Source organism: Staurois parvus, unplaced genomic scaffold (genome assembly GCF_062004578.1).
Source record: "Staurois parvus isolate SC_StPar_1 unplaced genomic scaffold, SC_StPar_1.0 ptg000051l, whole genome shotgun sequence".
Classification (NCBI taxonomy): domain Eukaryota; kingdom Metazoa; phylum Chordata; class Amphibia; order Anura; family Ranidae; genus Staurois; species Staurois parvus.
Window position 1 is genome coordinate 1,367,464 of NW_028317847.1, and position 27,144 is coordinate 1,394,607.

At 43.5% G+C, this 27,144-nt stretch overlaps 1 protein-coding gene across 8 annotated transcripts in view; it reads right to left on the minus strand.

Moving 5' to 3' along the window:
• ADAM22 (ADAM metallopeptidase domain 22) overlaps positions 1-27,144 on the minus strand; it is a 368,503-nt gene that overhangs the window by 214,724 nt on the left and 126,635 nt on the right. For all 8 annotated transcript variants that reach the window (XM_089666234.1, XM_089666238.1, XM_089666236.1 and 5 more), the window contains exon 4: positions 24,989-25,055. In XM_089666234.1, coding sequence (XP_089522360.1) covers positions 24,989-25,055 — 67 coding nt within the window. The remainder of the gene's footprint in view (positions 1-24,988; positions 25,056-27,144) is intronic.

Here is a 27,144-nt window from a genome sequence, read left to right on the forward strand (position 1 = left end):
GCATATAACAGGAAAGAATGCCTTCCTGCAGAGTATAGATTTTCCTCCATAGCGGGTTCTAATAAAATAAATGAGATATTTTAGATCGAATTTGAGAGCTGGAGAGGTACAATCGATTTTTGTTTTTTCAGGTTTGTAGAAGGCTAAGCTGACTTTTGGCTTTCTTCCCAGCATGCAGCATAAGGTGCACTTCCTGTACACCACAATACATTTTATCCATAAGAGATCCAAAGTGCTTTTCTGTTTCATATCTTCGAAGCAACAAGAGAGGAACAGGGCAAGGGTTCAATAAAGTGAAACACCCAGACTTAGCTTACTAAACAATTGCTCAGGAGATTGTTGTCCCCTCATTATTGCAATCATTTACTTAACCCCTTCACGCCTAAGGGTAAAACAAATCTAAATGCCTAAGCACAATTCTGCACCGTTGACATGTGATAGCAAAACCGTCCATATCATCACAACTACTTTGCACATCCAGGTGGATTATACCTTGATTTTTTCAGGACAAATTGGGCTTTCATTTGGTAGTAAATGGTAATGAATATCTCCTGATTTTTTTTTTTATTATCAAAGGAAAACTGGCCAAAAATAGTAAAAAAAATCCTTTTTATGTGTTTCTTGTTATGACCATAACCTACCACCAAAGAGCAACCCAAAATAAATTTTCCATCTCTTGACAATCGCAGCGATACCATATATGTGTATGTTATTTGTTGTTTGTATCCGTAGTACAGCCCAGAAACCATAGTGCGCATTTTGTTTTTGTCTTTTTTTTTTACCTAAAACACACTAACACTAACTGACACTGACATTAACACTAACTGACACTGATACCAATTTTTTTAAATCCTGACCTTGACCTTTGACCCTGACCTTTGACCTTGACCCTGACCTAAACACTAACCCTGGCACTGAACTAGATCAAACCTTGATCTAGGTATTTTTTTTTATTTTTTATTTTAATTTAATTTTATTTTTAATATTTATTTATCTTTTTTTTTTTTTTTACAAACTTTTTTTTTCTTCTCTCTGACAGGAGTTCGAGAGATACAATGTATCTCTCTTCTCCATTCATAGAGAGAGAGAGAAAAAAAACAAGGGGGCCGGGCTGCACAGTGACTGATCACTGTGATAGCCAATCAGAGGCTATCACAGCGGTCATGTGACCCGGGACCGGGAGTCCCGGGTCCCGATCGTTAGAACGGGACCCGGTGCTCTCAGTGACACTGCGGTCTCGGTGCTGGGAGCGCGCTGAGGGGCGCGCTCCCAACACAAAGACAGGTACGCAAATATGCGGCCCCACGGAAAAAAGCCCAGGTTCGTGAGACCGCATATTTGTGTTACGTCGGCATCAAGGGGTTAAAATGTCACTAAACCCACAACAGTAAAATCAGTATATGCAGTAAAGCATGCTTGGTAACCTACGGGGTTAATCCTCTGCATTGTGTAAAAAAGGATGTTTGATCCTGTCTTTTCTGATCCTCCCCTTCTTCCACTGTCCCCAATCCATCTGCTGATAGAACGTAGCCTTGGGGGCAAGCTGCACATGCTCAGTTTGGTGTGTTTTGCTAGAGTTTTTTTATCCTTAGGAGAGTGCATGTGATCAGCACAGGGCCAATCAGCAATGTCCAGACTGAGGGTCAGAGGTCCTGCAGCCTCATAGGACAATTAGGGGAGAATGACAACTCCTCCTACAAGCTTTAACCAGTGCTCTGCTGGACACTGATAGAAGTCACAAGACTGCTATATACTGCTGATTAGAAAAGATATTTAGCAGTTTATATTTACTAACGTAATTGCATTTCCATGTTCTGTGTACTGTGGGAGACCAGATATAGTAAATACAGGGTCCTGGGTTTAGTAACACTTTAAAGGGGGCGCTATCTGGGTTGTTTCTGTTGAACAGGTCATAGATAGAATGATGGTAAATCCCCATCTGCTAGCTGGCTGACTGTGTTTGTAAGTCCTACCTGCTAAAATTGTCTGAAGCTGAAATCTTGCCCATCTATGGATCACAATCTCTGCCACAGCCCACTTTTCATTACATTGGGCTGTATTTATTATTATTTATTTCAGGTACTTATATAGCGCCGTCAATTTCTGCAGCGCTTTACACATAAATATTGTACATTCACATCAGTCCCTAACCCTCAAGGGGCATACAATCTAAGGTCCCTAACTTACATTCATACATACATATACTAGGGCCAATTTAGACAGGATCCAATTAACCTACCAGCATGTCTTTGGAGTGTGGGAGGAAACCGGAGTACCCGGAGGAAACCCACGCAGGCACAGGGAGAACATGCAAACTCCAGACAGGTGGTGCCGTGGCTGGGATTTGAACCAATAACCCTAGTACAGCCAGGCGGAAGTGCTAACCATTTAGCCACTGTGCTAGCCACTGTGCTGTAAACTGAAAGACTACATCCACATGCCAGAGGATTCACACTCTGTAATCTGCATTTGACTTTTCAGTGTATCTATATCTTGTTGTTTTTGTTACATAGGCTATTGCTTGTATACTTTTGTCTAGCACCTTAAATTTGGTTTCTAAGCGTAATACAGAAAAAGAGAAGATGAGCCCATAGAACATCCAATATGTAGCTCAAAAAAGAAAAAGAAGCTGCTCTCTATCTTAAAAGCCCACCATGAATATTTACTGGTATTATCTGGTAGAAAGGCTAGACTGTCTGCTCCTCCTTACTAACGCGTTTCACTCCTCGGAGCGACAGTAGGCGTCTAGTGGACTGAAACAAGTTAGAGGGGCAGAGGAGCAGGCAGAATAGCCTTTGTACTGGATAATACAAATAAACATTCATACTGGGCTGTTGCTTTTTTTCCTTTCTTGTGATGCCATGATCGTGGAGCGGGTCACGGACTGCTTAAAGTGGAGTTCCAGCTGAAAAAAAAATAAAAGTCAACAGCTACAAAAACTGTAGCTGCTGACTTTTAAAATACAGCCACTCACCTGTCCCTCGGTCCAGCGGTGTCCTCACCATGGCTGGTTTCACCGGCCGTCTTCTCTCCACGGCATCTTCAGTGTGGGCACCTGGCTGTGACAGTTTGTGGCTTCACAGCCGGATGCCCACTTTGTGAATGGCTCCGTAGTCTTTTGGGACCTGTCACATGTCCCAGAAGACTATGGCGAGAGATGGGGGTATGACAACTTCCACTTCCGATTGCCTAGGCCAGGGCTTGAAAAAGCTGCTCGCCCGCTTGCCAAATGTGAGGAGAAATTCTCTAGCGGTGAGCTGTGATGGAATATCTTCTCACCTAAGCAGCATAAGCCCCCGAGCCGGTGTGAATGGTAAAGCAAGGTGATCACTAGAATCAAGCTAGCTGGACCGGAGACTGTGGCGCACAGGAACTGACGTCACAGGTACCAGGAGGAAGCGGAAGTCGGCCACCAAAAACCAGGCTGAACCGCAAACTGAACTGATGCGCAGCAGTCCCTGGTCCGGCTAACTTTCTTCTAGTGATCACCTTGTTTTACCATCCACACCGGCTCAGGGGCTTATGCTGTTTAGGTGAGCAGATATTCCATCATGGCCACACATTGGGCTTTTACTGCTGTTACTGAATGACTATATAGTTCTTTTATTGGAATAAATTTATACCCTTTATTGGAGTACATTGTGGGGTCAATACTACCTAAAGCCTAAGTCTTCTTAGCACTGTTCCTTTGGACTCTATTTATCACTTCTTTAGTGTGACATCAGCAGTTGAGGACTAATCGGCTTCCAATAATCTGGGATTTCAGCGCTTGGATCGATTGATGTTAACTTCTATCTTATCGTATCGTGTCTTAAAATATAACTTTTACAGTATCTTATCTCATCTTACTTTACAATATACCATATATCTATCTATCTATCTCTCTTATCGTTAAAGCTATTTTTTGCTTTTTTAATCTTATTTTGTCAGTATAGATTTTATTTCTATATACTGTATACAGTTTTATATTTTGGACTCTTTATTCTAAAGAAAAATTTAATTTCATAAGCTTTAAGGGGGCGTGGTTAGGGGCAGGGCTGGGGGTGGGGGACGGGACAGGGGTGGGGTTGGAGGCGGGCCTGGGCAAGGTTGGGTGGGGCAACTGGTGGAGAGTAAGGTTTGTGCCTGGCTAGTAGGTCAAGACTCTAAATTTTAAGCCCTGGCCTAGGCAATCGCAGTGGCAGTGGGAGCGGGTACCTGTCAAAAGGTGCCAATACTTAATGGAGAGAGGGGAACAAAGGCTTAAAGTGGAACTTCCCCTTTTGGGTGGAGCTCTATTTTAAAGCCAGCAGCAATCAGCCAATGGAGTAGGGGGTGGAGGGCCTTAAACACCTAATCTGTCTTCACAAATACTGTATGTCAAGTCCAAACTTTTTTCTTAGTTTATGATCAAACAAAAAAGGATCGAGCCCTTGTTGGGTAAGTATATATACTTACCCAACAAGGGCTACAGTGGAGAGGGATTACAACCCCAATCAGTTTTTATTGCTGTCTGTCTTTGCCGACATTAGGGAGATTCACCCTCTCTATTTCTCGTGTGTACCATAATCATCAAAAGAACAGGTAAAAAAAATGCAAAATTTTGGGTTGTCCCCAGAACAGTAATAGAGGGGAAATCTTCCAATAGGGACACTAGTTCTGGTGACAACCAAAGATTCCCTCGCTTTGCAAGGATTTCTTCTCCCTTCCTGTTTTTGCTATGGGACAAGGAGAGAAGAAAAATCTCCCCAATGGGACACAGATGGCAAAAAAACCCCCAAAAAGCATAATAACCCTCTCATACTCGATCCGAAATATAAAAAGATTTGCCTTTAGTTCTTAAGCTGGAATCCCACTTTAAGCTCCATCAACTGGCATCCCACTTACCAAAGACAGTGGGCTAACTGGCAATCTCATTGGAGGAATGGCTCTTGGCAAGTCTCAAAGATAGGCAGGTCCCAGTAACAAAAAACGACATTAGAGAAGTCAGAATGATTTTTGAGTAGTAATATAACAGCAGCATCTTGTGGTGTCTGCTCTTAGGGCCGGTTCACACTACAAAAATGCAGTCCAGATGCGTTCCTGATGCATTTCTGCATGCACGTTTTGATGAGTGTTTGGCGGTTTTGGTGCATTTTTGACGTGTTCCAGTGCATTTTTGACGTGTTTCAGTTCATTTTTTCCCCCTCTGTCTACAATTTAAATAGGAACATGTGCTTTTCAGTGCATTTTGGTGTGTTCCAGTGCATTTTTTATGCGTTTTACCGCATTCCAGTACAGTTCTGTGCAGGAAAAATGCAGCCTGTTCTACTTTTTTTTTCTACAACCGAACGCACTGGAACTGCAAGCACTGATGTGAACTATGATATTGACAACCATATACTCTCCTTTCTGTGCATTTTGGATGCAGAAAAAAAGCAGCTGAAACACATGTAGTGTGAACTGGCCCTTCGGGTTCCCTTTATCCCTTTATTCAGCAGAGATCTCTTACTGGTCATGATGTTATTTCTTAGGCCAGTTCACACCTGAACACAGTGGTGTATTTAGGTTTTGTGCTGCCCTAGGCAACACAAAAATTAGCGCACCTAAGAAAATACTGGGGCACAGATGATAGTCACATGATAGAAAGGTGTCTGGTGGAGGGAGTCATTAAGGTCACCTGGCAGGGGGTCTTCATGAGGAATTTGAGGTGTGAATGGTCATTAACATATCTTTTGTTTCCAAGGAGAGGTCTGGGGTGTGAATTGGTCATTACAATTTGTGACAAGCTTGGTAGGAACATCCTGTGTTCAGTGTTTTGTCCATCTGAGTACCTTGAAAATGCTTTCCATGCATTTTTCATGATGAAAAAAAAGGCTCTGAACAGCATTGGGAACTGGAACAGTTAAAAAAAAAATTCAAATGCAAACACATATAAATGCGATTTGCCGTGTTTACAACCGTTTTGCATTTGAAACGCTGATAAAATCGACTGCTGAATGCAAGTTTGGTGCGTTCAAAAAAACGACTGTAAACTCAAATGCATGTAAACGACGATGTGTACATGGACACATAGGAAAACATTAGGGAGAGTTCAGGGGCTGCTGAAAAAAAACACTGAACAGCTCCTGAACGTGAGTTTATCAGCTGCAGTGTACATGAGCCCTAAGGCTTCATTTTGGTTAACAAGCTATGCATTAATGTAATGGTTCTGCCTATAGATATCATGTCATTGCAGTCCTTTTATTATTTCTTTCAGGTACTTATATAGCGCCATCAATTTATGCAGCGCTTTACATATATATTGTACATTCACATCAGTCCCTAACCCTCAAGGGGCGTACAATCTAAGGTCCCTAACTTACATTCATATACAAGGGCCAATTTAGATAGGATCCAATTAACCTACCAGCATGTCTTTGGAGTGTGGGAGGAAACCAGAGTACCCGGAGGAAACCCACACAGGCACAGTGAGAACATGCAAACTCCAGACAGGAGGTGACGTGGCTGGGATTTGAACCAAAGACCCTAGTACTGCCAGGCGGAAGTGCTAACCATTTTACAAAGCGAAACTCACAGAAATCAAACAGCGGCATTCAGAATTGACTTTGGTGTCACTGATATGTTGTTTCCACTGCATTTACAGGAAGTACACAATTGATTTGCCCAAAATAAAAGCCATTTGCCATTTATTTTAGCAACACTTTTTATTTTCTGCCTACCTCCGTTTCACCTTTTAACCAGAAGCAGTGAGACAGGATACAGGCTAGAAGTCAATACTGCTTTGTAATTCAATGTTGTTATTAATGGATTTAAACGCAACTTTTGACCACATATAATAATATGGCACAAAAGCAGGGATGATGATATGCCATGAACAATAGCGACCAATCAAATTTCAGTTTTATGGAATCAGGTTAAATAGAAGGATAATTTTGATTGGTTGCTATAGCTATCTTCTGCCTTTACTAAACCCCATATAGCCCCTCATACATCAGGAAATAAAATGGATCAATAGTGCCTTGCAAAATTAAAAAATGTCTTCAAATCGAAAAAGGAAGTAGCAACTGTCACAGAGCTTGGGGTGGACTCACTGTGTGAACAGGGTCTCAAAAATAATCCAGGGCATAAACCTTCAGAGAGAAGTCAAATGGACCTCTGTCTACTATGTGAGCAAACAGATTAACCTTTAAACAAGACCCAGGCTGAATGTCTAGCAGTATATTTAAGCTTTCTTGATTTGGGAAGGTGTACGCTGCAGAGACCTATCCTTTGGTGCTGAGTAATGATGGGTAGCTGGTGAAGAATCAAGGCTGATGTCAGGAACATTATGTCAGCCATCAGAGGGGGTTGTGCCAGCTGAAAGGCTTGTACTCATAATAATGCACAAAAACATGCACATGGTTTGGGCATGGGAAAACGTGCACAACAGAGTGCACTTGGATGCATGGGAACATCCACCACAGATACTGGCTTCTAGTGGCCTAATTAAACCTGGGCTCTGCATGGGATCATTGCTGGATGGTCTTTTAGCTAGTTCTTCTGTTATCCTTAATCCTGATTCCACTTGACTCTGTTATTAACCCAGCTTTCATCTGAACTTCCTCTGGATTACCCCTGCCTGTGTATGCCTGCTGTCTACCTGTGCTACCAACCTCAGACTAGAATTTGACTATGATTTTGCTTAACGATTTTGTAAACTATTGCCCACATATTGCCAACCTCTGCTCACTTCTGACCTTGATCCTGCTCATAATCTGGTTCCTTCCTGCCCGTCTGTTACTGAACTTGGTTTGTGATCTGCCTCTGCTCTCTACTAGTCTGGGTGAAATCGGGGTACCCTCATCGCTGTGCATCTGCTTACCTGACACCAGTGCTTCCAAGTTCAAGTCTGTGGTTCCAGATTGTAGGCAGGTGCACTAGGTGGCTCTGTACAAGAATAGTGTCTGGTACCACAGGTAGTGACACCAGGTGTTAGGCCCCTTTTAAGTAGAGCCCTCCCACAGTGTTGTATTGGGGGGGGGGCAGTGCCCAGTTAAAAGCCAGGTTGGGAGAGGCCCTAGAAGTACTTGGGGTATGGGAGCTACACACCCCACACCTGTGAGGAAGTAACCAGCAGCTTAGGCCCTGAACATGGCAGGAGGCCGGGTGGAGTGGACCTTTATGCAGGAGGAGCAAGCTGTAGTCATTCTATCCTTTATTGAGGTGGGGGCTAGGGCGGATTGCAAAAGGCCTTTAAGGCCTGGCTGGGGATTCCTGTGTGAGGCTGTGTACAGAGAGCACAGTCCTGTGAGTACTGAAGACCCTGGGCAGAGGAGAGACTGAAGGAAGATGGCTGTTAAGGTGCTGCATTTGCTTTCACCTGTGACTACTGCAGACCACCCACTATAAGTGATTGCTTGTAGATATCAAGTGACTCCAGGATGTATGTCCTCTTGATGTGACTGTAAAGCGGTTTGCAGAACAACACCAGTAAAAAGTGCAGTGAATTTATTTATTGTGTGGACATTCCTTTTTCAAGATATAAAAGGTCTATGGCCAGGAATGTCGTGAGGAGGCCTATGGCAAGGAGCAGGGCACAAGATGGTGGAGGGGTCAGCCTCAGGAGGTGTGATCCTGTTCTAGCAGGGCTGGAGCGGGGAGTAGGGCCTAGTGCTTGGGCACCAAAATCAACCAACCACGAAGCCCCTCTTAAAAGATTCCTGGCACCTGCACCCTTACATTGCCCTAGCAGCCTCAACTTGCAGGGGTGCTTGGATGGGAACTGTACAAGAGGCCATCCTCATCTCCAGCTCTCATCCAGGTACGTGACAACTGAACATTGCAAGAACCACTTGACTCACTCCGAAACTACAAATTCAGGAAAACGTATTTACAGAACAGGACTCTGAGGGGCTTTGTGCAAGAAGCACTCACACTTTGTGCTTAGAACACACCTCTTGTCCTCTGATGTACAGTCTTCTCATTTTGTAAATAAGTCTTTTGGAGATCGCAGCCTCATGGTGCACAGATATTTCATTTAGAGATGTGCATGACGGAAAAATTCATTTCATTTCGGATTTGTTAGTTAAGTTAATAATTTAGTTTTGTCATATTAGAACGATTCATTTTTGGAATTAGTTTTGTATATTTGTTATTTTCAAAGAGATAATTCAAATTTCAAAATTCAGGTATCAAAAGACAGCTATATTCATTATATTTTATTCTAGTCTATTCTTTTATTTTCTATTCTATTATTTTCTATTCTATTCAGAATTTCAGAAGATGGTTATATTCGTTTTATTTTATTCTACTCTATTCTTTTCTATTCTATTCAGGGGCGGACTGACAACTCATGGGGCCCCCGGGCAATAGGGGATCATAGCGCCCCTGTGTCTGTGCCCAAACTCAAAAAGCCTATGAAAAAGGTACCAGGGGCATCTCATGGGCCCCCTACTGACCCCAGGCCCTTGGGCAGTGCCCGAGTTTCCAAATGGTCAGTCCACCCCTGTTTCTATTCTATCCTTTTCATTCAGAATTTCAGAAGGTGGTTATATTTGTTCTATTTTATTTTCTTCTATTGTTTCTTTTCCATTTCATTCTATTCTACTCTATTCCAGGGGCGGACTGACAACTCATGGGGCCCCGGTCAATAGGGGATCATGGGGCCCCTGTGTCCTTGCCCAAACTCAAAAAAGCCTATGAGAAAGATACCAGGGGCATCTCATACTGACCCCGGGCGGTGCCCAAGTTTCCAAATGGTCAGTCCACCACTGCTCTATTCTATTCTATCCTATTCTTTTATTTTAGATTCAATTCTATTTATTTTTCTATTCTCATCTTTTCTTTTCTATTCTGTTTTCTTCTACTCTGTTCCTTTATTTTCTATTGTTTTATTCTATTTTAATTTATTCTATTATTTTCTATTCTGTTTTATAAAGCAGCCTAAGTAGGAATCATCATCTTATTTTAATTGTATTCCTTACTGTATTTATTGCAATATATTTCAAATTCAAATTAATTTTTCATTCAATTCGGATACTTCGTTTCGTTATACGTTATTTTAGATTCCTTAAAATGTGTCACTATTGTAATTCGGAAATTCAGAAACATCCAAATCTTTCAACCAAATTTAAACATGTAAAACGAATTGCATGTTTAATTTCATTTATGCTGTGAATATTGAAACTGGGGGAAGGTTTTTGCCTTGCCTTTGTCGTGACATTGGTTCTGGCACTACCTTGCCGGCTGTTTGCTTTATAGGTGTTTGGATTAGCTATGTATCTGGTTTGCCAACACTGGGCAAGAGAATGACACAAGACTGGGACAGAAGGGAGACATGCTTTGTTTTATGTTGAAAGGAATCTAGAAGGATAATTATGAAAGAACCTTCTATGTTTAGAAGGAAAGTTCATAGCAAACACAGGCCTGTGGAATAGACATTTGGTGAAAATCAAACAGGTACAGTAGCTGCCAGCATGAAAAGAGACAAAGAAAATACAATCTAAAGTTTCAGGTGAAAACATTAACCCTAGATTCACATCTAAGCGTTTTCTGCAGCTTTTTGCAGAAACGCAGTATAGCCCATTTAACATAATTTCCTATGGGACAGGTTCACATCTCTCCGTTTTCACCAGGTACGCTTTTTGGACAGGGTCAGGGACTTTTTTGAACGCAAAACTGCGTTTTTCGTTCTATAGTCCTCAATGGGAACACTGCAGAAAAGCATGTATTGCGTTTTTGCTGAGCTTTTGCCATGTTTTTGATGCATTTTGCATTTAAAATCTGCCTAGCAACAAGAAAAATACAAAAAAGGGGGAAAAAAATACAAAACACATCAACAAAGGCGGCAAAAACACATCAAAAACGCAAGTGTAAAAACGCAATGCAGAAACGCATCAAACGCAACCTGCATAGGTGTGAACCTAGACTAAAACAGCAGAGAAGGCAAAAGCCATTATAAAAAGAAAAGATAATTGCTCCATAAAGTCTAACAGCAACTTGGTTTAACCCTTTCTCTGCTAAGGACATATGTCATATGTTGGCAGCAGTGGGGATGCTTACACACATTCACGGCTACTGTGTGTGCAAGGCCTCAATTACACTTGACTTGGTCTCTGGAGAACGTGTTCAGATTGCTCTTCAGAGAGCATTTATCAGGTAGTGAGGCTCCTCACTGCCTGTTTTAACCCCCTAAATGGTGTACAACCCCATTGCAACAAAGGGCAATGAATGCAATTGCAGTACCGCCCTGTGATGGGAGTCACTTTGGGTGGGGGGCCCATGGAACCCAGCTCACTTTGGAGAGGTAGGGAGACCCCTGTCTCAGCTCCCCATATCCCTCTTATGTGTAAGTCACCCTGTGCCTGTTAGGGGTACAGGGTGATCTGTCCTAATATTGTGTGGGCTTTGTCTCAGACTGTGTAGACATGTTTAGGAGATAGGAGGGATGGGGAGTTGTTGAATGTTTAATGTCATGTGGCTGCATCCCATTGTTCTATTGTGTGTCTGGCTTGGGAGCAAACTATTATGGGATGTATGTGTTTATGTGTATTCGCTTAGTGGGGGGGGGGGGTGTCTTCAGCAGCCCTCCCTCCTGATGGGACTGTCTGCTGGTGTGAAGTTTGAATACCTTTGTGTCTTATGCAGGGAGGGGGGATTGTCCCCTGAGTGTATATATCTTGCATCTGTGTTCAAATAAAGTAGTTTACATTTGAATGACTTCAAGACTGGTGTCGTCTAGTCTTGTATGGTCAGCTGTGGTGTCTGTTGTCAGTGTTGGGACGGGGAAGCGGTATTCTAACGGAAATACTCAAGTGCAGTCTGGGTCGGTTCCATTACACACCCCATTCACTTGAATGGGTTGTGTTCAAACGGTCGTGTTTCCCCCCCCAAACTCAACAGGGGGAAAAAATCCTGATGCAGCTGTGAAGAAAAACATTGCGGCATGTGTACACTCCCGGCCACTGCCTTCCCAGCTACAGAGTTGCAGATGGACAGTAACTGCAAGGTTTAAGGCTAGGTTCACACCTATGCAGGTTGCTTTTGAGCTATTTCTGCATTGCTTTTTGTATTGCGTTTTTGACAAATTTTGTTATGCGTTTTTCTTTTTTCTTGTTGCTTCAGATTTAAAACGCGAAACGCATCAAAAACATACTACATACGTTTCTGCAGAGTTTACATTGAAGTCTATAGAACCAATAATGCAAATGTTTGCGTCCAAAAAAGTCCCTAACCCTTTGCAAAAAATGCACCAGATGAAAACACGGAGATGTGAATATGTTGCATAGGAAATAATGTTAAATGGACTGTACTGCATTTCTGCAAACCGCATAGTGCTGCGGAAAACACTTAGGTGTGAACCTAGGGTTACTGCCCCCCAACTGCAAATGTAAATGAGCCCTTAATCTGAAAAGCTGTCACCTGTCAGATGGAAGCAATCAGGCAACTGTATAGATGCCCAGGGCTGGTGCAAGGTAAATTGTCTAAACAGGTAAACGTGCATTTGTTTTTTACAAAACAAAAAAAGGTTACATATTGTGTTTGTGGCCTAAAACTACCATTTGTGTATGTTTTAGTGAAATTTTGTGATAAACCGATGTGCAAATATTGTGTGACATTGGAACTACCACTATTTTATTTTCCAGAGTCTTTGCTTTCAGAAAAGATTTACTGTTTATGGTTTTTAACTAATCTTTAGACCTAAAATTATTATTTTAAACATACGTGCAAAAAAACCCGCAAAAATAGCTCTGGCAGTGAAAGAGTTAAAGGTTAAATCCACCTATGTGTTGTTACCATGTCACACAATATGTAAGATGTGCCAAGTGGCGGCCCACTTTCCTTGCGGGATCATGGAGTTCTACTCTCTGGTGGCAACTGTCAATTTTTTCATTTTTCAAAGTTCCACCCACACAGCTGTACCAATCATTCACAGAGATCTGAGAATGAATAAACTACAAGTCCTGTGTGCCTCCGCAGCAGAGGGAATTGTAGTTAGCAATGGAATGCAAGGAATCTCAAGAATGATGTTTTGATGGGAAATGGGAATTACAACTAATCAGAACTTTCTCTTGATACACTATTACCAAATGTATGTGGACATTCCTCCAAATAATTGAGTTCAGGGGTTTCCAGTGAAGGATACTGGTAATACTACAGCATACAAAGACATTTATACCCTGGTCACACCAGGTGCGACTTGCCATGCCATGCGACTTGCAATTGTTTGCAATTACAGCGATCATATCGTTGAGATTCCGACTTGGTTGTAGCTGCACCAATTTGTAAAGTAGTGCATGCACTACTTCAGGTGCGACTTGCATAGACATCTGTGTCTTGTAAGCCACAGATGTCTTGAAAGTCACACCTCAAGTCAGAATACCATCTGACTTTGAGCCCTGGTTCACACTGATGTGGTGCGGAATTCACAGCATTTTCAGTGCGAATTCCGCAACGCATCACAATCACACCCCGTTCATAGGAAACATTGCGGGTGTGTATGTTAAGTTAACAACATCGCAAAACGCGGTGCGATGTGCAGAATCGGATTGCCTAGGTGTGAATACCCATGAGATCCGATGCTAGTGCGGACCAAAAAAGGGTCCTGAACGTTTTTGGTGCGGGTGCGGTGCGAATAGAGCCATACAAAATATATGTCTCAATTGCACCGCACACAAATGGCATGTGATTTGTACAGGAATGCGGTGCGGTTCCTGTGCGAATCACATGCGATATACCGCACCGCTGTAGTGTGAACCTGGGCTGAAAGTGAAGTCTCAGGATTTCAAATTAACATCGGGGTGTTAACTATGTCCTTCCAATCTTCTGGTAAAGGACCGTTTCTGTCCCAGCATGACTGTTATCCTGTGCACTATGCCAGCTCCATAAAAAAAAGGTGCAAATGCCAAGCGCAATGAGGTTCCAGGGAATATGTAGATAACCATAACAACTCCAACAACTCATCTGACCAGCAATGAGACATGAGCACAAAACAATTAAAGGAGCGTTCCCAACCCTGTGGAAGTCACAAGTCCAGGAACAGTTCAAATTGAAATTTATTTTAATGTTGGGTTAAAAAGCATGACATGTAGGAGTGCCCAGACGGGATACGTCACCAAGCCAGTGCAGAGGAGAAACACACATTGTATTCCCAGAAGCTGGAGGATGACACATGATCCTGGACCCAACAGTAGGTTGCTCAGCACAGGAGCCTCAGGCCAGTGGGAAGGGTGTGTGGATGACAGCTGCTGGGATTGCTAAGATGGCGCATCCGCCAGGAGTCACGTGTGCCCAGGGCCGGTGCTAGACTATTTTGTGCCCTAGGCAAGACCAGCTACTTGCGCCCCCCGCAAAAGAAAAAAAAAAAAAAAAAATTTAAAAAACAGTATAAAATATTAAATCAACAAAACATGAAACTGCTAAATTTCTTTTAATTAGCAAAAATAAGTGCCATACGATGCCACCAGCACAATATTAAAGATAAATATATAAAAACCAAATATAAATTAACTGTATTAACCAATAAGACAGAGAAAAAAAAAAAAAAAAACACAGTTACACAACTCCACAGTGATCAGCAGCCGCCACCCAGCTTGCAGTAAGAGACTGAGTCTGAGGGGAACACTGGAAGGAACGGCAGCTCAGCTGCTACCCTCACCCCAGACACCCGGCACCTTCCTCTGTCCTTTCTTGTTCCCCCTCTGCCGCCCCTCCCCTCAGCTGAAGGATCATTCATGACATGGCGGTGTCCCACAGGATCAATCAGCATCCAATAATTGATAAATGAACAGATTACTCAAAATGGTAGTCTATGAGTTACTGCGCTGGTGTGATCCGAGCTAGATTTCTCCCTCCATCCTGCCCTCATATACGCCTTTCTTTCTGTGATAAGCAAGTGTTTTTTTTCACAACTACTTAACGTAATGAAATTCTCAACATTATTTAACTTGAAATTAAAGTGTTACTAAACCCTGGACCCGGCATTCACTATATCTGGTCTCCCCGGACCCGGCATTCACTATATCTGGTCTCCCCGGACCCGGCATTCACTATATCCGGTCTCCCCGGACCCGGCATTCACTATATCCGGTCTCCCCGGACCCCGCATCCACTATATCCGGTCTCCCCGGACCCCGCATCCACTATATCCGGTCTCCCCGGACCCCGCATTCACTATATCCGGTCTCCCCGGACCCCGCATTCACTATATCCGGTCTCCCCGGACCCCGCATTCACTATATCCGGTCTCCCCGCACCCCGCATTCACTATATCTGGTCTCCCCGCACCCCGCATTCACTATATCCGGTCTCCCCGCATTCACTATATCCGGTCTCCCCGCACCCCACATTCACTATATCCGGTCTCCCCGCACCGTGCATTCACTATATCTGGTCTCCCCGGACCCGGCATTCACTTTATCTGGTCTCCCCGGACCCGGCATTCACTATATCTGGTCTCCCCGGACCCTGCATTCACTATATCTGGTCTCCCCGGACCCTGCATTCACTATATCTGGTCTCCCCGGACCGTGCATTCACTATATCTGGTCTCCCCGGACCGTGCATTCACTATATCTGGTCTCCCCGGACCCTGCATTCACTATATCTGGTCTCCCCGGACCCGGCATTCACTATATCTGGTCTCCCTGGACCCTGCATTCACTATATCTGGTCTCCCCGGACCCTGCATTCACTATATCTGGTCTCCCACAGTACACAGAACATGGTAATGCAATTACTTTAGTAATTATAAACTTCTAAATACCTTTTCTCATCAGCAGTATATAGCAATCTTGTGACTTCAGCAGAGCACTGGTTAACACTTGAAGGAGGAGTTTTTTCTGCTGTAGGTAGATGCAAAACCCCTGACCCTCTGTCTGGACAGTGCTGATTGGCCCTGTGCTTATCACATGCACTCTCCTAAGAAAAAAAAAAACCTTTCTAGCAATACACACTAAACTGAGCATGTGCCTACGTGTTCAGTCTGTCTTATCAGGTCAACATTTGAACAAGAGGAGGATCAGAGAAGTCAGGATCAAATGGCCTTTTTACACAATGCAGAGGATTAACCCCTTAGGTACCACAGTGAGTATAACAAGCATGATTTACTGCATATACAGACTGATTTTACTGTTGTGGGTTTAGTAACACTTTAAATGTAGAAATAGACTTGATGTGTCAAATGACACATGAGTAACATTTTCAGTAACTGTACCTAGATTTCACAAAAAACACTGCAAAAATCCTACTATTTGATGCTATCTTGTGTATTTGATAAATATATCTATGGTTTTTTTCAGCTGTTTTATTTCTAGCTATCTACATGTAAAAGAAAAACTAAGTTCTTGACATAGTTTGAAGTTCTACTGGTACCCTAATAGATCTAGCTATGATGAGGATTTCCAATCTGGTAAAGGGGGTATGTAGGATTGCCCACAGGAAAGGAGAAAAAGGCAGATTCATCGTATGCTGATACAAGGGAGCCAAGGAAGCACTCTTACCCATTTGGCTACAACTGTGGCACATTCCTGCTATACAACAAATTCTGTTGGTTGTATTCTACTGACTTGTGTGTTTTTACAGCCAGCCACAGAGTGCACTTGAATACAGAAGCAACCTCCTCCAAGCCTCATTAATATAATGTGCTTTATCAGGCCAGAGTAATCTGGTCGCTGTGGTTTCGGGGCTTTAAACAAACATGTAGAAACAAACAGTCATAAAATGGCACAAAAGGAAAAGAAAGGGAGACTTGGCTGCACAAAATTTGTTGATGCTTTCAGAGAGCACCATTTTGGTATAACCCTTCTCAACTTACTAAGGATAATAGTTATTTTGCAAAAATAAGTTAAAGTTGCTCGTCTCATCCTTTTATGGAGTATATTTGCATTTTTTATTTTTATGGGATCAACCATGTCAGTCCCAGAAATGGGACAATGTACTGTTGCTGACATACCTATAAAAAAAAAAAAAAAAAAGGGTTAGTTCACCTTTACTAAAAAAAAATTGCCTATGCAGGTAAGGGGCACCTGTAAATAAAAACCAACTGTGCAGCAAAGTTAAATAATGTCATTTCTATAGGCAGGGCTGCAGATAAGGGGGTACCCCTGGACCTCCTGTATGGGGTCTGGGCCCATCAGTTAAATGGGGCGACCCAGGCAAAAAGGAAGGGGATCCTGGATAGGAGGGGGTGGTTTCTCTTCTCCTCCCTCCCGCCCTTCAGCTGCTGCAGAGGGGAAGTACAGGGGATCAGTTCCAGTAAACCCCCCCTGCTGCACCCTTCACCCCCTTCTATCCAGGATCCCCTTCCCTCTGCTGCTCAGGCCCCCTTGTTGAACCAAAGGGCCCTGGGCTACGTACAGGAGGACAAGCAATGCCTCTTTCTCTCTGCTGCCCAGGCCCCCCTGTGTGTCCTTCATATTTACCAATCCCTTCCTTTTCTGAATTATCACTGTTCATTCATAACTGAAACATAGTAAACTCTTCATTATGCTTCAGTTTGACTTAAAGAAACATTTTTGGCTGTACTTCTCCTCTGAATCACAGGAGTGCAGTTCGTTCTACACTCCTGGGACCCATTTTCAGCTGACAGCAGGCACCGGATCGTGGTGCTGCGTACTCCCAGGCAGCGCGCACAAGCAGGGTGCGGGGAGGCAGTTTATAAATGGCCACCAGACCCTGCACTGCCACCATCCGGCTGTTTATATACAACGGCCGGACGGGAGGTGGTTAAATCGCAGCCCAGATGGGAACCAAGGTTCTATTGCAATTTCCAGTGTGGGCAGCATGCCATTAGGATTAATGACACCCACCCGTGGGTCCCGCATTTCTGAGTGGATGGTTGCAGCTGCTGGTATTTCTGCCCACAGCGGCACCACCCGCACAGTTGTGAATTTAACCTTAATCCAGGTTCACACCTAAGCGTTTTCTGCAGCATTTTTTGCAGAAACGCAGTACAGACCGGTTAACATGATTTCCTATGGGACATGTTCACATCTGAGTTTTCACCCGGTGCGTTTTTTGGAAAGGGTCAGGCACTTTTTTGAATGTAAAAAGTTGCATTTTTGCTTCTATAGACTTCAATGGAAATGCTGCAGAAAGGCATGTATTGCGTTTTTGCAACGTTTTGCATTTTAAATCTGCCCAGCAACAAGAAAAATTTAAAAAAAAAAAAAAACGCAGGTGCAAAAACGCAAACACAATGCAGAAACGGCTCAAACGCAACCTGCATAGGTGTGAACCTAGCTTTACATGGCAGCTAAATAAAAAAAAAAAAAAGACAGGCTTGCCTATGTGAAGGTGACAATGGTTTTCATTATTTGGACTTACACATTGCCCTTTGAATCAATGATCTTATTTTCATCTCAGCATCATGCCGACATAAATTGCTTTTTGAATGGCTTTTGTTTCCCAGGCCAGAATGACATCAGTGTTCCCGGTGGTAGAGTGCCTGGTCACCTATTCATTCCTCAAGTCTCCGGCCTTCCTGCTAGGGTTGTTTGTTCCCCGATCTTCAATGAGAGATTCACTACCAGTCAGCTCACGTCTCCTCTGCCCAGTGGAAGAGGAATTCCAGAGAATTAATAGGATTCTGCACAGATTAGACTGGCAGCTTCTCATTGGCATGAATAGGCAAGAGCCAGAGATTAGGACTGAGCCTCTACACCGCTTTAGAAATAGGATTGCAAACATGAAACGTCCTCAGCTCTCACGGTGATATTAATAACAAGTCATTTAAATCTAAATAGACACACTGGCAGGAAATGTATGGGATCATCAGAATAAGCGCTGTTTGGCAGGTCACCTCAAGAACTTGTGCTGCCTAAGGCCTAAAAGTGACCTTTGCTGCTTTCACTTATGAGTGGGCAGTGGTGGGTCCAGCCATCTAAAATGTCTTGGGGACGCTAGTATTGAGGTCTTCCCATCTCTGCCCATCATACCCCAACACCATGGAGTGTGACTCCTCTTCATGTGCAGAGAGGCACGTCTTCACAATGGCTGCGGGAAGCAGTAGGAGCTGAAGACTCTGATGGATGGATCTCATTGTCCAAACATCCGAGCAAACATCAGCGAGGGATTTCACCCGAAGCATCTAAACACAACTGGAGTAATGCTGTAAAACACTAAACTGACAAAATAAAACACAAAGTACCCTTGCATGGGAAGAAGCTCAATACTCATCTTTCTGCCAGGTGGTGTGTTCCTTCGCAGGGCACTTTTTGTTTTATTTCATTGGACAAATGAGAGGACTGCCTTAAACTGGAACTTCACTCTCTCAATCAACATGGACTATTTTGAATCCTTATCCTGCAAGCAGGGTCGGACTGACAACTCATTGGGCCCCCCGGGCAATAGGGGATCATGGGGTCCCTGTGTCCTTACCCACAGTCAAAGCACACCCAAAAAAGCCTATAAAAAAAAAAAAAAGGTACCAGGGGCATATCATGGGGCCCCCTACTGACCCTGGGCCCTCGGGCGGTGCCCGAGGGCCCAAATGGTCAGTCCGCCCTGGCTGCTAGTATAAGTAAATAGACAGAATAGTATATAATAATTACTTGCTTTAAACAGTTTTTTACATTTCTTTAGTTACTTCCTGGTTTCTTGCCTAGGCAAATGATGTCATACATCCCAGGAGTCTTCTGGAGGGGAGGAGGGGTTTTCTCATCAAAGCACACCCTCCTGCTTGCATGCCTGAACTAAGGACAGATGGATTTCAGGAAGTCAATGCATGGGAAGAAGCTCAATACTCATATTTCTCCCAGGTGGTGTGTTCTTACGCAGGGTACTTTTTGTTTTATTTCATTGGACAAATGAGAGGACTGCCTTAAACTGGAACTTCACTCTCTCAATCAACATGGACTATTTTGAATCCTTATCCTGCTAGCATTAGTAAGTAGATAGGAAAGTATATTATATTTACTTGTTTTAAACAGATTTTTTACATTTCTTTAGTTACTTTCTGGTTTCTATGCCCAGGCAAATGAGGTCATACATTCCAGGAGTCCCAGCTCCTGCTGCTGCCAATCATATCCAGTAAGGAAGGAGCGGGGCCAAGCCATGCTGTGTGTGTCAATGGACACACAGAGTGAGGCTTGGGATCGAGCCTGCACAAGTGTCCCTAAGCGCAAGCGACTTCTCAGGGGTGCACTCAGCAGGAGGAAGAGCCAGAAGCATTAGCAGGGGACCCAAAAAAAGGAGAATCGGGACTGATCTGTGCAAAACCATTATTTTAAAAACAGCATTTTTTTTCCTTTTACAGTCACATTACAGTTCACAGCAGAAACACTGAAGTCGTCAAACTCATTCTCTCAGCAGCTCAGCTCACACTTCAAGCACAAACTCAACAGCATATAACCTGCTGCTCCCTCCTCCCAGCCTAGCTCTCCCTGCTGCCCACTCCCAGCAGTGACTTGGCAGCCATAAAGCGCTTTAATCTCTATGCAATCACTAAGTAGTTGCTTTCGAATTGAGGGCAAGGGTAAAGGAGTTGGTTCAAATAAAAACTTTAGTGCTTCTGCTGCCCCAGCCCCCCATATAATTACCTGAACCCAATCCAATGCTCTGCCTGAGAGCAGCATTGCAGCTCTCCCTTTCCTCACTGGTTCAGAGGCAGCAGTGGGAACCACTGGCTCCTGCTGCTGTCAATCACAGCCAATAAGGAAGGAGTGGGGCCAAGCCAAGCTGTGTGTCTCAATGGACACACAGAGTGAGGCTTGGGATCAAGCCCGCACAAGTGTCCCCAACTGCAAGTGACTTGCTATGGGGTGCACTCAGCGGGAGGGGGAGCCAGAAGCATTAGTGGGGAACCCAAAAAAAGGAGGATCGGGACTGATCTGTGCAAAACCATTATTTTTTTCCCTTTACAATCACGTTACAGTTCACAGCAGAAACACTGAAGTTGTCAAACTAATTCTCCCAGTAGTTCTGCTCGCACTTCAAGTACAAACTCAGCAGCATAGAACCCGCTGCTCCCTCCTCCCAGCATAGATCTCCCTGCTGCCCACTCCCAGAAGTGACTCAGCAGCCATAAAGCACTTTAATCTCTATGCAATCACAAGGTAGTTGCTTTGGAAATGAGGGCAAGGATAAAGGAGTTGGTTCAAAGAACTTTAGTGCTTCTGCTGGTAAATTTGAGCATGAATTGCTTCACAATGACTGCAGCTCCAAAGGCCAGTGAGGGCTTGTTTAAAAGCTCATTTACTGAGCTTAACCCCTTCCCGCCAAAGGGTAAAAAACAAATGGTAATGCCTAAGCACAATTTTGCAACTTTGACATGTGTTAGTAAAAACATACATATCGTCATAACTACTTTGTGCATCCAGGTGGATTAAACCTTGTTTTTTTTCAGGACAAATTGGGCTTTTGTTTGGTGGTAAATGGTAATAGATATCTTCTTACTTTTTTATTATCAAAGAAAAACTGGCCCAAAATAGTAAAAAAAAAATTATTTTAAATTTAACGGTATATGTCTTGCTTCTACCATATCTATACCAAAGAACAACCCAAAATAAATTCTCCTACTCTCAACAATCACAGCGATACCACAAATGTGCATGTTAGTTGTTTGTACCCGTAGTACATCCTAGAAACAATAGTGCACATTTTGCTTTTTATTTATCCTACCTAAAACACACTGACACTAAAAATAACGGACAACGATACTAATTTAAAAAATATTAGAAAAAAAAAAAATACAGCCCTAAATATACTGACCGTGACCTTTGACCCTTGCTTGACACAAACACTAACCCTGGCAATGACCTTTATTAAACCTTGATCTAGGTATTTTTCTTTATTTTTTATTATTATTATTATCTTGGGGTTTTTGTTTTTTTTATACAGTTATGTTTTTTTCTCTCTGCAAGGAGAGAGACATACAATGTATCTTTCTCCTCCATTCAAAGAGAAAAAAAAAAACCAGAAAACACAGGGGTGGGCTTCATAGTGACTGATCACTGTGATAGCCAATCAAAAGGAATCCCAGCGATTGTTAGTACGAGACCCAGAGGCTCCCAGCAAGACCCCAACACAAAGACAGATACGCATATATGTGGCCCCCACAGAAAAAAGCCCAGCCCAGTCCAGTATACATACTGTCGGCGGGAAGGGGTTGAAGCTTAAATTTAGGTAACTTTTTTAAATCGGCACAAGGGACAGTACTTACAGTTAATAAGACGTGTCCCTTGTGCTGGTGTTAGCTGTCCTAGTTGAAATCCAAAATGCCCACAGCCATAATCTTCCATTGCTGCAGGGGCCAATACGAGCCTCTAGACTTGTCATAGATACTCATCCAGAGTGCTGAGCGTGCCTGACTTTTCTGTCCCCTCCTCCATTCATAGAAGCTGTGCTATAGCATCTGTGAATGAAAAGCGCTCTCTAAATTGAAAATGCAGGCCTTTAATTCATTTGCCCATCCGCCATTCATAGTCAAGCATTCTTGATTAATGCTTAAATGTCCACAAGTTCACTTTAACCCTTTTACGCCGCATGTCATGCTAGAGCAGCAGAAACGAATGTACATTTCACAAGCCAAAAAAGAAAAAATAGCTGTGGCAGCCAAAGAGTTAAGGGTAGTGTCAGACAGGCAGATGGCAAGATGAGAGTGGCAGACGGTGAGCATTGGGACAGGCCTACATTGTAATAGATGAAGAGTACCCCTTGCCACATGAATATATCCAGCCTATCAGAACTTATGTGTATGATAATAAGCCCCAGTTCACACTGGTTCGGCTATGAAATCGCGCTACTTCAATGCAATTTCAAAGCTGCAAATCAGTGCGATTTGCACTGCCGACTTCATATAACAGAAGTCTATTCAAGTTGCAATGAATATCGGCATAAAGTAGATCAGGTACCTTCTTCATAATCGCTGTGAAATGCGTTGCGAAGATATGAACGGTTCCATTGTCGGCAATAGGGTGCGACTTGTCTTGCGATTTGGAATTGTTAAATTGCATGACAAGACGCAATGGTGCGAACGAGGGCTAAGCGTCCTCAGAACTCATTATATCAAACCTTCTAGACACCTACGCAGCCTCACAATTGGCGGCTCTCACCAGTTATGTTCAAACTGTTAAGGATCACTGGAAAAAGAGCAAACAGGTGGTGCAAACACCTAGTGCATTATCCAAGGTTTTATTTAAAAGTCAAAAACATACAGACATAGCATGTTTGTAAAGCTTAATATGAGAACCGAGATGGTCACAGCAGTGGGCAGGGTGTTCCTACTGTCAGTGTGGTGACGCGTTTCGGGGAAGAGTCCCTTTCCTCAGAGCTAATGACCAACCTGTGAGTCTGTTATAAATAACTATAGCTAAAATCATTAAGAGTGACCCTCCTCCCCTTAGACTTGTTGAAAGGGGACAATTCTGTAGGCTGAAAAGAATTTGCAAACGGCTTGAGGACTATGACAGGCAGAGCAAAGTCCTAACAAAAAAAATTTGTAGAAAAAGGTTACGCTTCAGCCACAATTGAACATGCATATGCAAAATGTAGAGCCCAGTACTCACTGCTGTGGTCATCTCAGTTCTCATTAATCCCTTGGCACCGGTACCTCCCGGCCCTTTAAGGGTTCCAGAAGCTGGGAGGCGGGGTGGAGTTTTAGGGTCATGTGACCACCGTGATTCGCTGTCACGGCGGTCACATGATCGGAGATCAGTACTGAACGTGTGTGCTGGGAGCGCGCAGAATGCAAATGTGCGGCCGCTCGTCGTCTAGGTCCAGGCGCTGGGAGGCCGCACATTTGCGTTCGGCCGGTGCCAAGAGGTTAAGCTTTACAAATATGCTATGTCTGTGAGTATGTTTTTGTCTTTTTGACTTTTAAATAAAAAAATTGGATAATGCATTAGGTGTTTGCGCCACCTGTTTACTCTTTTTCCAGTTGATGATAACCCTGTCTGAGGAGGGCAGCATTCCCAAAACTGAAATACAGACAAGATTCCTCCTGCGCTGAAAGGAAGTCTACCTATTGAAAGCTGTCAGCACTTTTATTTATATTATCTAATATTGACACATTTGTATGTGAGCACAGTTTTTGTATTGCACGTAATATTGCTTTAAGCGCTGCACTATTTATGATTATTGTACACAGCATTCCCAAAACGCTATCCATGGGCCACCTTTTGCCTTGGTTCCCCCAGTTTCATTCTGTCAGTTGATTCCTGGAGCGCTGAAGAGTGCACACTGTCCTCCTGTTAAAGATCACTTACTGTAAGAGCAACCTAAAGAGACTAAAATACATTTTTATTTTTCTGTGCAGATTTCAAGAGAAATCCTTTTTCTTTCTCTAGCAATCCTAAATTGTGTAACAGAATAAAATTACAGCAGCAAGACTTTTCTCCCCGGTTAATTTTAGCTCACATCACAAGACTGGTAAGTGGTCCAAAATAAGTAATACATTATATGCAAAACAGAAAGTTAATAGTAGAAAACTGGGTCATGCTTTGAAGAATAAAACTAGGGCATTGTTACACATATGCCAACTGTCATTTTCATTTCTGGTCTTGGTACAATGTACAGTAAAAAACACGATTTGATCAAAAAAGACTTAAAGCTGAACTCAAGGCAACTATAAAAGACACAATTTAATACAGTTCTGTGTTCATTAGTATGTCATTAATTGTATTTTTTTAATGCAAGAGATGGAATTATACGAATGTGAGTTGGAAACACTCTGTTGCTTCTCCTTCACTGTCCAGGACAGACTGGGCTCAGAGGAAGTGGACTGAATGATGCCTGCTAGGAAGACTGAGGACATCATGTGGCAGAAAAGAAGCAATACATGAATGTCTCTGGATTGAGGGTTAGTATTGATACAAAAGGTGATTTCCAATGTTATCTTTTTATCTTTTTTATTCTTTAATTTTGGAGTTCCATAGTGCTGATTTAAATTATAAGCAAAGCCTGCAAATAAGCTTCTCTAAAAAGGAAAACTGCTTCTGGGTAATCAGCATTCATACAGGGCAGGCTAGAAAAAAAACAAAGTTTTAATTCTTCAGTATGAATTATGAGAAATTTCTTAAACATAATCACTCATAAGTTTAAAAAGACTTACTTTGACTTCCACTGTTTTTCCCTCGGTTGTTATGTGTCTTTCCACGTAGTTTGAAGACAGTAAGTCGCTGTAACAAACAAAACATTGTTACATTAATATTACATTGCAGTCTAAAGATTGTAAAGAATAAACATAAGCCCCATGATTATTATTATTATACAGGATTTATATAGCGCCAACAGTTTGCTCAGCGCTTTACAATATAATGGGAGACAATACAGCAACAATACAGTTCAATACAAGAGGGATATGCAGGCCCTGCTCCTTGGAGCTTACAATCTAGGATTCACACCTGAGCGTATTAGAATCGCGGACAGAGTTGTGCGATTCCAGAACTGCAGCAAAACATGTGACGCGTTTGCAGTGCCATTATTTCATATTGGAACCCCAAATGCAGTGCGATTTTGCTGCAATTGTCACAAATCACAGCAAAACACGCAATGCCAAACACATCTGGCTCAGTGCCAACATTTGGTACCTATGCTTCTTTGGCATGATTTTGGAGTGGAGGGAGGCCCATTGAAAATTAATGGTGTCGCTCCAAAAACAAGCTCAGGTTTAAACGGGGCATAATGCCACTTTTTTTAGTTTTGATTAGAGTGTTGATGGGTAGATTGATATACATTTCCCTATTATTGAGATTCAATGCAGTGGCGTCACTAGGGTTGGTGTCACCTGGTGCGGTAAAACATGGTGTCACCCCCACCCCCTGCCAGGACAGGCAGTAGGGCACTGAGCAGCCAAGTGCAGCTCTCCCCTCATTACTGTCCTCAGTGACCCAATCCTTGTCCTCAGGCCCTCATTACTGTCCTCAGTAACCCAATTAATGTCCTAAGTGACCCCATTAATGTCCTCAGTTCCCCCTCAATAATGTCCTCAGTGACCCCTTTACTGTCCTTAGTCCCCCAATTAATGTCCTCAGTGACACCTTCACTTTCCCTAGTCCCCCCATTAATGTCTTAATTTCCCCCCCCAATAAAGTCCTTAGTGATCCCATTTCTGTCCTCAGTCCCCCCCCATTACTGTCCTCAGCCCCCCCTATTAATGTCCTCAGGCCCCTAATTACTGTCCTCACTCCCCCCATTACTGTCCTCAGACCCTCACTTACTATCATCAGGCCCCCCATTACTGTCCCCAGTCACCCAATTACTGTCCTCAGTTCCCTCATTAATGTTTTCAGGCCCCCATTATTGTCCTTAATCCTTCTATTTCTGTTCTCAGTCCCCCCAGTTACTGTCCTCAGGCCCTCATTACCAACCCCATTCCCCCAAATTACTGTCCTCAGTCCCCCAAATTACTGTCCTCAGTCCCCCAAATACTGTCCTCAACCCCCGGATTAATGCTCCCACCCCCCCCCCCACACAGACATTACTATCCTCAGCACCCCGCTCCTCCACAGCGCCCAATTACTGTCCTCAGCTCCCCCCCCCCACAGCACCCAATTACTGTCCTCAGCTCCCCCCCCCCCACAGCACCCAATTACTGTCCTCAGCTCCCCCCCCCCACAGCACCCAATTACTGTCCTCAGCCCCCCCCCACAACACCCCGATACTGTCCTCAGCCCCCCCCCACAACACCCCATTACTGTCCTCAGCTCCCCCCAGATCGCCCCTTCATCACCCCTCCTCCTGTCTTACTTTACACAGACAGTGCGGAGGGCTGGAGACACAGTGGGTCTGGACAGAGGGAGGGAGGTGCAAGCTGGTGATTGGTTGCTAGGACTGCCCTGCATCCTAATAACCAAACAACTCAGACAGCCCCACCCTCTATCCAGAGCTGTCCTTCCTCTCTCTGAGAAAATGACAGCAGTTTCTCGTAAATGGCAGGACCGGTGTCACCCCTCTGGTGGATGTCACCCAAGCGCACCCCCATAGCAACACCACTGAGTCACACAGGGCACACTAGAGTGTATAAATGTGATAGAGGTTTTAACCCTTCCCTAACAAAAAAATGGCTATACACTTAAAAGCCCAACTCTAGCCATAAGAGATGCACAAGATGTTCCATGCATCTCTGTGCGGAAAGTCCCATTGATGTCATTCAGGATGCAGAGGCTATACAGACGCTGCTCCCAATTTGACATATAAGTGGGTGCACAGCCCTGAACTCTGTCTGCGTTCGGGGCCACACGCATGTCAAATTGGGAGCAGCGCCTG